This window comes from Loa loa (assembly GCF_000183805.2).
Source record: "Loa loa unplaced genomic scaffold supercont3.125, whole genome shotgun sequence".
NCBI classification, from domain to species: domain Eukaryota; kingdom Metazoa; phylum Nematoda; class Chromadorea; order Rhabditida; family Onchocercidae; genus Loa; species Loa loa.
This window is the reverse complement of record NW_018108305.1, coordinates 158,455-168,170: the sequence shown is the minus strand read 5'-3', so window position 1 is coordinate 168,170 and position 9,716 is coordinate 158,455. Positions and strand designations below refer to the sequence as shown.

At 29.8% G+C, this 9,716-nt stretch overlaps 3 protein-coding genes across 3 annotated transcripts in view; 2 read left to right on the top strand and 1 right to left on the bottom strand.

Moving 5' to 3' along the window:
- The window catches only part of LOAG_17767 (UNC-45 protein), an 8,985-nt gene extending 5,944 nt beyond the window's left edge, over positions 1 to 3,041 (top strand). Inside the window, exons 13-18 of the mRNA XM_020450427.1 lie at positions 429 to 647; positions 949 to 1,029; positions 1,124 to 1,249; positions 1,616 to 1,780; positions 2,149 to 2,409; positions 2,707 to 3,041. Of these exons, the coding sequence (XP_020305907.1) occupies positions 429 to 647; positions 949 to 1,029; positions 1,124 to 1,249; positions 1,616 to 1,780; positions 2,149 to 2,409; positions 2,707 to 2,883 (1,029 nt within the window). The 3' untranslated portion in view covers positions 2,884 to 3,041. The remainder of the gene's footprint in view (positions 1 to 428; positions 648 to 948; positions 1,030 to 1,123; positions 1,250 to 1,615; positions 1,781 to 2,148; positions 2,410 to 2,706) is intronic.
- A 1,252-nt stretch (positions 3,042 to 4,293) lies between these two features.
- LOAG_09785 (hypothetical protein) lies at positions 4,294 to 5,134 on the top strand (the record flags this gene model as incomplete). Its single annotated transcript, XM_003145312.1, has 2 exons — positions 4,294 to 4,518; positions 4,898 to 5,134. 2 exons carry the CDS (start codon positions 4,294 to 4,296, stop codon positions 5,132 to 5,134), a joined length of 462 nt encoding a protein of 153 aa, XP_003145360.1.
- A 1,905-nt stretch (positions 5,135 to 7,039) lies between these two features.
- The window catches only part of LOAG_17766 (hypothetical protein), a gene marked incomplete at both ends in the record, with an annotated part of 7,127 nt that continues 4,450 nt past the window's right edge, over positions 7,040 to 9,716 (bottom strand). Inside the window, 4 exons of the mRNA XM_020450426.1 lie at positions 7,040 to 7,252; positions 7,583 to 7,806; positions 8,390 to 8,533; positions 8,772 to 9,020. Of these exons, the coding sequence (XP_020305906.1) occupies positions 7,040 to 7,252; positions 7,583 to 7,806; positions 8,390 to 8,533; positions 8,772 to 9,020 (830 nt within the window). The remainder of the gene's footprint in view (positions 7,253 to 7,582; positions 7,807 to 8,389; positions 8,534 to 8,771; positions 9,021 to 9,716) is intronic.

Genomic DNA, 9,716 nt, shown 5'->3' with positions numbered 1-9,716 from the left:
CAAATTCTTATGACAACCAAGATCGATGAAGAACTTGTTAAGCTTGCACAGGTGAGATAATGCTGTCGGATTAAATTTACTTCGGTTCTTTTAAAATATTGATGGACATTTGGGAAAAGTGTTGATCGTATATCAGAAACTAATCTTCTAATTGGCGGAATTAGTTGCTTTAATATATTTTCGAAATTTGTTACTTCGATATCTGTATGATTGGAGTACTTGGTACAAGTTCCAGAGCACTGTATCTGTACTGGTCATAATTCCTCAAAAAATTTGCTTTTTTTAGTGAGACATATTTGAATAATAAGTATAAAGAGATGAACAAAAATTTATTTGTGCAAAAGAAATTTGTTCTTAGAAATAGATGGCAAATAAAATAATTGATTTGAGACGAATAAATAGTTAACAAATAGCCAAATAAATTGCAGTTTGCTAAACATCATGTTCCGGAAACGCATCCAAAGGATACGGATGATTATGTGGAGCGCCGAGTTCGTTTACTTGTAGCTGATGGAGCTACAACGGCATGCATAGCGATATCGAAAACTGAAAGTAGGAATGCGTTGGAATTGTTGGCTCGTGCTATGTTGGCTTTCACGGAATTTTCGGACTTACGAGGACAAATTCTCAGTGAGGGTGGTGCTAAGGTAATTTTATCTACATATATTTTCTCGGAATTTAAATAATAAAAATCTAGTTAAGTATTGTAAAATTATGTCTAAGAATAACTCCTAAATATTACTCATTTCTTATTCCTTTACTTCCTTCTTTCTTTTCTGTTTATTTATTTTTGTTTTTGGTATGTTAATCACCTTCGAGAATTATAGAACATTATGTAGCTTATGCCCCTGCGCTGAAGATTTGCCATGTTACTTTTTTCCAGTTTTAGGGTGTTTCTCTGAAATCGAGATCTGTAATTGTTCGTACATTTAATTTCCTTTATTTCAGCTTTGCCTACATTTAGCGAAAAATGCAACACCAGTGGGTAAAATCAAGGCAGCACACGCTATAGCAAGGCTTGGATCGCAGGTTGTCACTTGTTTCCGTGCTTTATTTTCAATTCTTGTTTTTGCGTAGTAAATTGGTAGTGACGGAATCTTGCTGAGGATGTTCATATTTTCAGGTTGACCCCGCAATAGCATTCCCTGGTCAACGGGTGTATGAAGTAATTCGCCCACTGATCGAACTACTGCATCCTGATATTGAGGGAAGGCCAAACTATGATGCACTATTAACACTAACTAACCTAGTAAATTCATTGAATTAAATTAAGTAGGGCACAGTCATGCTTATTATACAGTCAGGCCTCCATAAAAAAATGGCTAATATTAGGTGACCAAACAGTCTTCACTTAGTAAATACAACAATTCTTTGGCTCTTTCTGGTTCGTTCATTGAAAGCTGACTAAAATTTGATTACTTTTGGTTCAATTATTATAAGGAATTCAGTTTCTCTGCATAGTTATTCGTATTAAACTGTGTGTAAAGATTTTCGTCCAACGTTAAGGTTAATTCAATCAATATCTTTTTCTTTTTTTTGAATTCACTTTTTTGCTTGAATAAAAGCTTGTAGATAATTTTATCTCTGTCCAGTTTAATCTAATTATTAACCATAGGCAAGCATGAATGATTCGATTCGTCGTCGGATGATTAAGGAACGAGTTGTATCAAAAACTGAGGAGTACTGGTTCATGACAGATCATGCGCAACTTCGTGCAGCAGCTGCCGAATTATTGCTTAATTTATTGTTCTGTGAAGATTTCTTCAACGAGATTGTTCGGGTACGTTTTTCTACCCTTAATTTTATGGTCATCTGATCTCTCTACTAGATGGTTTTCCGGATATTAACATTGGTAGTTAATCTAATCTGTAATTCACTGGGAAAAAGTATCTTAAAGTTAAGCTTCGTTTCATTTTTCTCTACGTTACGTATATTTCAAAGTGCTGTTATTTTTTTTTATTTAGTGAAGAAATTGTCAACAGGTTTAATGATGTGTTTAATAAGTCGAGTTGCATGTTCTGGATGGTACTTCCAAATTATTTCTCCGAAGTGCTGGTAAAATTAAGGATTTTAGGAAATTTGAATTCCATGTGAATTTCCGGTTAGAAAACATGAAGTCGTTTTGCAGTCAAATTTTCAATGTTTCAGTCTGGTACTGACAGGTTGAAACTGTGGGTGCTATATAGTGCAGAAGAGGATGAACGTCTAGCACTTGCTTCATCGGGTGGTTTTGCAATTTTAACCGAAAATGAAGCAGCTTGTAAGCGAATCATTGATGAGCTGAAAAGTTGGCCTGAAGTTTTGAAGGACATCTGCATGTCTGAAAATATCGAAGTTCAACGCCGCGGTTTGATTGGGGTTGCCAATATGATGCAGTCATCGGAGAAAGTTGCCTGTGAAATTGTTGCTGTAAGTTTCGATATTTCTGAACTGCTTGTTAGAATTCTGATTGTTTGTTCACCCAAACACATTCCATGACTTCCTTGCTATTGAAAAATAAAAATCATGAAACTTCTTTGGGCATATTTTTTCTCTTGAAAATTATTCAACCATTGCGCCTGGTCAAATATTAGCCCGGATTTTATAAGAGTGGAACATGAAAAATCTGTAGGGTGTTTTTGATTCAAGTTTAAATTTAAATTGATGTGACTTGCAATTCATTGCAACTAAATTTGATATTGATAAAAAGTTGGTTTTGCTTTGCAGAGTGAGATCTTTCGTGTACTGATTGCTATAACAAAGTTGAAAGATAAGGATCGTGTACCAGCGCAGGAAGAGGCACGTCGAGCTTTAGACGCAGCCGTAAAATGGGGTATTATTCGACCAACAGATCGTGAAATTTATGAGCGAAATACTGGTATTTGTACAGTACCGGAAGAATGAATTCTTTCAAGAATATTCTTCGCCTTAAAACACTTATTTTGCAGGTGCTTGTAATTATATTCATGTTATCTTGTGAATATCAAAAGTTCGGTCTGAATGATGAAAGTCGTATTTTGAAGTAAATTTTTTTTTTGGAGCATTTTTGAATTATCTCGCGCTCTTCAATGATGTTAATTGATGTTTATAGCTTGTTTAAAAAAATCTTTGATAAAATCTTTTTGATGTTTATTCATGGCAAAATTTGATGAACTTTCAAGTTGCTGAACTATGATGTTTACATTTGCATGTTAGATTCTTTCCTCATCATATTTTCATGAATTTATGCCGAAATTTATGGCAAGCATCAAGTATAGTGGTCGTGTTTCATGCTCATCAATAGTACTGTCAAAAAAAAAAGGCTAGACTCTTTTCCGTAATGTCTGGTTTTGCGAAATCTGTTAGTGATATTTTATATTTTGGTTTTCATTTGCTAAATAATTCCCGATAAGCACTTCTTACGATTTAATCCACTTCTTTTTGAATGATATGAATTGAGGTAATTTCGGTTCTTTAAACTTTTGACTGTAGTGGCAAAGTTTTTCAAACATTTTATGATTATTCATCGTATACATTATTAGCCTTCATTTGATACCTTCATTAATCTGAAGTTAAGCAAATTCTGTTGTCGCCGATTGGGTAAATAATTGGGTAATAAGTTAAGGTTCAGGTAAGTAATGCTGCAGTTTCCTCCATTGTGTCGCGTTTATTGAATGTCCTGAAAGGTAAAAGAAAGAAACAATTTTCAAATGAAAGGTGACCATTCCTTAATTCTTTTTTTCCCTTGGAATTTAATCCAAATTTCTCATAACCGGATTATGATTCCGTTCATTGTTCGGAACAAGAAATGGTAAGTTGAAGATTCATCCATACACTTTAAAAAAAAAGAAGAAAATTGGACAGAAAAGTGTTTCAATAATGGTTGAACGGTCAGTGACGCCGGTATATATTGCCAATTTTTTTTTTTTTTTGTCACCCATCTTTCAATCAACCTATATACCAACCTGAAATGTACACTTTGGGTATTTCCAATTGGGGGAACAACAATACCTGTTTTCCGGTAATTCAAGAGATGTTTTAAAAGTGAATGACTAACGGTGTTGATCAGAATTTGTTAGTCGTTTTCGGTTGGAAACTATTATCACTTTTCAGTGATTTAGGATATTTTGTGGTTAAATTAATTAGTATTGATAAATTCTTTTTGTTTGAATAAAAATTATATGAGCAAAATTGTAATCGGAACGATCAAAGTTACCTTCCCAGATCAATTAATCGGAAATAAAAGCAATTATCCGAAGTTTTCCTTTGAAAACTTAGCAGAATCAGGTTATTTAATATTTTTGGGATTTTCATCTTAATTTTAGCAATTTCGAAATGATTTCGAAAATTTCAAATCAATATTGTCTGTTCATATTTTTACTAATGATAATACTCATCGAAACATGCGATGTTGAAGTTCGATTAAAATCTAATACTGAAAAACCATTCCAATTTCATCTTTCGGTTGAAGCCGTAAAATATTGGAGTCATCGAGTTACTGTAACAGGGAAAACGGTTAAAAAACCGGATGGTTCATTCAGTAATTATCATGTTTTTCATGTTAGCTTTTTTTTTTCCTTTTTGTTATTTTATAATCAATTCTTTTGCATATACGATAAATAAGTGAAAAAATGGATAAGAAACGGATAAGAAAAGATAGATTACCAAGCTATTTGGGATTTTTGATAACAACTGATTTTTTGAATTTTGAGGAATAATACCAGTCATTAGGAAATTATATTCGAGATTTTGAAAAATTGAAATTATATTTCTTCAAATATTTGTTGGCATCGTATTTAAACAATCAAAGATGTCTTGATTGATTGGTCAATAAAATTCAAAAATTTTTTTTTTATGATTGAAATTTCTTAATGTTAAAAATTTGACACTTTTTTTTTCTTCAACCACTTTCTCTCTCTCTCTCTCTCTCTCTTTTCAGATAAAAGGTCCAAAATGTAATACGAAACATTGGCATTTCTTTGTTTGGGGATTGAAAAAGGGAAGTAATTTAACATCACCAATATGGAAAATTACCGATCATGAGAAATTGAAAATGAAAAGTTTAAAAATGTTGAAATTGTACAAATTACAACCATATGTATCGATCACTGTAAAGGAAAATTTGAAAATATCTATGGGACCAATATTTGGTATTTTATGGTGTAAATATTGTTAAATTTATTTATCAAATGGTTAATTTTCTTATCAATTTGAAAAAAAAAAGAAAATGGAAATACCTGTGGAAATTTTTGAAAAATAATAACATATTTTAAACAAATTGATAAATTGTTTTGTCAAATGGTTAATTTTCTTATCAATTTCAAAAAAAAAAAATGCCTGGGAAAATTTTTGAAAAAAAGATAACATATTTTAAACAAATTGATAAATTGTTAATTTAAAGAAAAGATTTTACAAAAAAAAGGAGACATATTTAGGGGAATTTTTAAAAGAATAATAATATATTTTTAATAAATTGATAAGTTAAATTTAATCATTTACATTTGAGCAATTTTCGAATGCAAAACAAAAAAGAAAGCTGTATTGTTATACAATAAATTGTATTAATGATAACTTTTATCAATAATGATAAGATACAGGATTCTTTTTACAAAATTTCCAAATTATTCCATTTTTGGCATACTGTAGCAATAAGGAAAGCTAAATAATTGCATTTCCTGATAATACTTTCTTCTTATTCTAATATATTTTACACTTTTTTTTTTTAAAAAAACGTTTGTAACGTAACGTAAGTCTGTAATGTAGCGTAAATCACGTTGCCTATATTTTGAAAATCATGCAATACATTTCTTTTATCATATTCTAGATTATTGTTACATGGATTGAGTAAAAAAGAAAAAAAAAAATTTCATTCATTTACGTCATCGATAATTTAATGTAATCTGATATTTCCTACAAAATTATTCTTATCATTATCAGTAAATATCACAGTAATATGCTCTATACTTGATAATATGCCACTAATCATTGTTATTACCATAATTGATGACATTTTTTTTCTTCTCTAATGATAATCGACATTTGTTGTAAATTATCACTTTAAATTAAATAAAGATTTACACGTACTTTATCATGTAATCATGCAACATTCCGACGATATCAAGAAGAGAGTATAACTCATTGGCGGAAATTATTGGCTAAAATTTCGACAATGTCAACTCTGTCACATTATTTTGAAAATAAAATTTTTTATTGCAAGTCAAAATTATATTTCACTTATATTTGAATCAAACTAATCGATATTTTAATCAGAGGTGAAAGGTTAAAATAATAATACAAATCACTTATTACTATGAAATTATTAGCCTGAAGTTTGATGATGCTACTCCGTGTTGATAAAACATTCACAATTTAAAAATTGTAACTTTTTGACTTCTTGCCAAACAGGTTAGTGTCAAAAAAATTTTGATTGTAAGACAAAAATGAACGGTTACAGTTATGACTTCAGGATCAGGAAAAAAACTTCCGGAATAAAATACAGTGAACCCTTCCTTTTTAGCAAACTTTTTTGATTGCCATATCCTTTTTCAATGATGAGTTAATTTTCCATTGTAAAAAGTTATCTTCTCTATTTTCAATAAATTAATCCGATTATAATTATTATAGTAATTGAATTATATCAATGAATAATGACTATGATTATGATAATTCATAAAAATATTCTTCATAAATTAATTACATCATTATCTTAATGTTTAGTGATAAGTGAGTGATAAGTGAGCTGATATGCTTATCTTCTTTAGGCTTACTATACATAATGAGGGTAATTTATTCAACATTAAGATGTTATTTACAAATAGCTGTAAAAAGTTGTAATTGTTGTAAAAGCATCGAAATCGATCATATTTTAATATTTTAACATAATAGCAATATGAAAGTTTTCCTTTACAATTCTAATTTTTAAATTAATCCTTTGATTTGATATTTTGATTTAATGGTACAATTCTCGAAGCTAATATTATAGCTATTTAGTCCGGATTAATTCAATCGAATTGACAATTTAGCCAGATTGATATGTGCATAGATGACAATTCATCAAATATCTCTCTAATTAATATTATCATCATATGATTGGTATATTGTGATCATCAATTTGAATTAAATAACGTTCCAAATTTTCCGAATCATCTTCTAACGATGTACTCTCAAAAATCGGAAAAGTATCATTTCTGAATGGATCATCTTCCGTATGATAAAAATCCATAAAATTCGTCTCATCAAATGTTGTCAAAGTTTGATTTGCAAACTTGCTTTTTGCCATTTTAACGCAAGAGCCCTAAAAATAAATGATGTAGAACAATGTACATTTGATGAATGAAAAATTGTCATCAAAACCACATATAATGTCACTTGTCACAGTGAATTTAAGATTTCAATTATGGCCAAATTCATTAGTTCAATATTTTGAGTTCAATTCAAGAAGGTTCGATGTTTTGTTTCGTATTTAGCTAATATAAGTTAAGAAGTTGAACTTCTATGAATTATATCTAAATCAATCATTATTATTTACTAAATTATGCAAGAAAATTTCATAAGAAAGTTAAAAGTTTCCATTTCTCAAGCTCATATTTCCTATAAATTAATAAAAATTGAAATGCAAACTAACTGTATCATCTTGTTTGATCGCATCAAATTTTAGTTCATAACCCGGTTTACATTGACAGGTAACTGAAATTTCATTACAGTATGAATCATCCACATCACATTGTTCCTCAGCAATAACAGTATTCTTACAAAAACCACCAATGGTACCATTGATACGTTCATCTACCGAATCCATAAAGACAATTGTTGTTAGATCACGACATCTTCCGGCTATATCAATGAATCCTAAAAGAATTCAACATTTTCAAATTCAGAATCAATGATAACATGAAAATCTCTTTTTTATCAATGTTATCATTATCTTTTATCACAGAGGTTTATTTGTTTGTTTTTCTAGAATAAACAATGAATGAAAATAATTTTATACGAAATAATCACTCAGTTGATTAGCCAATTATTGATCACCAATTAGCATAGGTTTGAATGATCAAAGTTAACATAAAAATTTATGCATATCATTGATAAGTATAAAATTGATTATGTCACAAATAAAATACCACTACTTTATTGATGTCAGATTAGCGCATTTCAACAAATGTTAGAATACAGTACATATTGATATTTCAATTTACAAAGTTTCTTTTTTTATAGAAAGCTTTTCCTTTTTTTTTAATTTGAAATTTTAGAGTTATAATATAATATTTTACAATACTAATGAGGGATATTTGATTTAAATTCGATTGCACGATTTTTTGATTCGATTACGTGATTTGATTACGTGATTTGATTACGTGATTCGGTTAATTGAATAGTTAGCAAAATTTGATGCAAATGAATGCAAACAGCGAAGAAACGTGAACAAACAAACCTTCAGGACAATGTGTGACACATTTTGATTGATGTATCAGTTTATTTCGTGGACATACGCAATAACTTCGATCACATCGTGCTTCAGCGACACGCATCGAGCATTGGTCATTTTCTGTACAACCCTTTTGACCAAGATAAAGTACTAGAAAGAGTAGGTTAATTAGGAGATGAAGGGAGATGAAATACTGGAAAGAGTAGGTTAATTAAGAGAAGAAGGTAAATTCTGTCAGAAGAAAGAAGCAAAAATAGAGGAAAAAGAAAAAAAATAAAATTTATTAGGTTTTTAAAAGAATAAAATCAGGAAAGTAACAATTTCTAGCAATACTTACTTAATAATCTTAAGTAAATGAAAAAAAAAAAAGAAAGTAACAATAGATTACATTTCATGCATCGACCCTTTATTCTTGCTGATCCTTGTTCACATTCAGAATTTTCAGCATTATCAGCAGCTATTATAAATGCTCCTGATAAGCTCTCTGATATACTTAAGCAACATTGATAACGTTTGTATTGAACGGAATAATGACATGAATACATTTGTGGACATATTCCTGGATTACAGCTTTGAATTTGATTCCATTGATCGATTAAAGTTTGAGAACCTATTGGACAACCAGATCCATCTTCAGCTATAAAATATTTTGATAATTTTTAGAAATGAAATAATTAATTAAATCATTTCATTTCCAAAATTAAATAAAAATTAAAAGATAATTGTTGAAATTAAAAAAAAAAGAAAAACCATAATAGTTGTTAATTTTAGGTATTATAATTGTCGCTGATATAGCGTAACAAAGGAACAATAATCCCCTTTGTTAAAAGCCAGACATCTTTGCTTTATATGCTCATATCGTCTTAACCCTTAACAATGTGTGCTCCATGAGGAAGCTAATTCTTGTAATCATAAATGGTACAAGCATCCTCCCATTCGGAGAAACAGACCATCCTAAGCACCAAATCATTTCGAAAGATACGTTTCGACAGGTCGGTTGGTTGAAGAATAACGGGCGTCATTTAATCTTTTCGTTTTGGTTTTTGTCATTAATTTGTTGTGTCGATGTCGTAATTACAAGTTCGTTGTTGTATTAATAAATTTATCGTAATGAAAGGTTTAATTACCCAAGTTTGAGGTACTATCCACTAAAAAAGCAGAAGGAACCGTCAGTTTTTGTCACAGTTGAAGAAAAACGGCGACAATAATATTTGCTATTTATTACTTTAAAATAATTTAGTTTAGAAAACTTATTAATAATTCTTTTTCCTTTTTTCTTTTTACTTTTTACTTTTTACAAGAAAAGAAATATACCTGAATAGATAATAGAAAT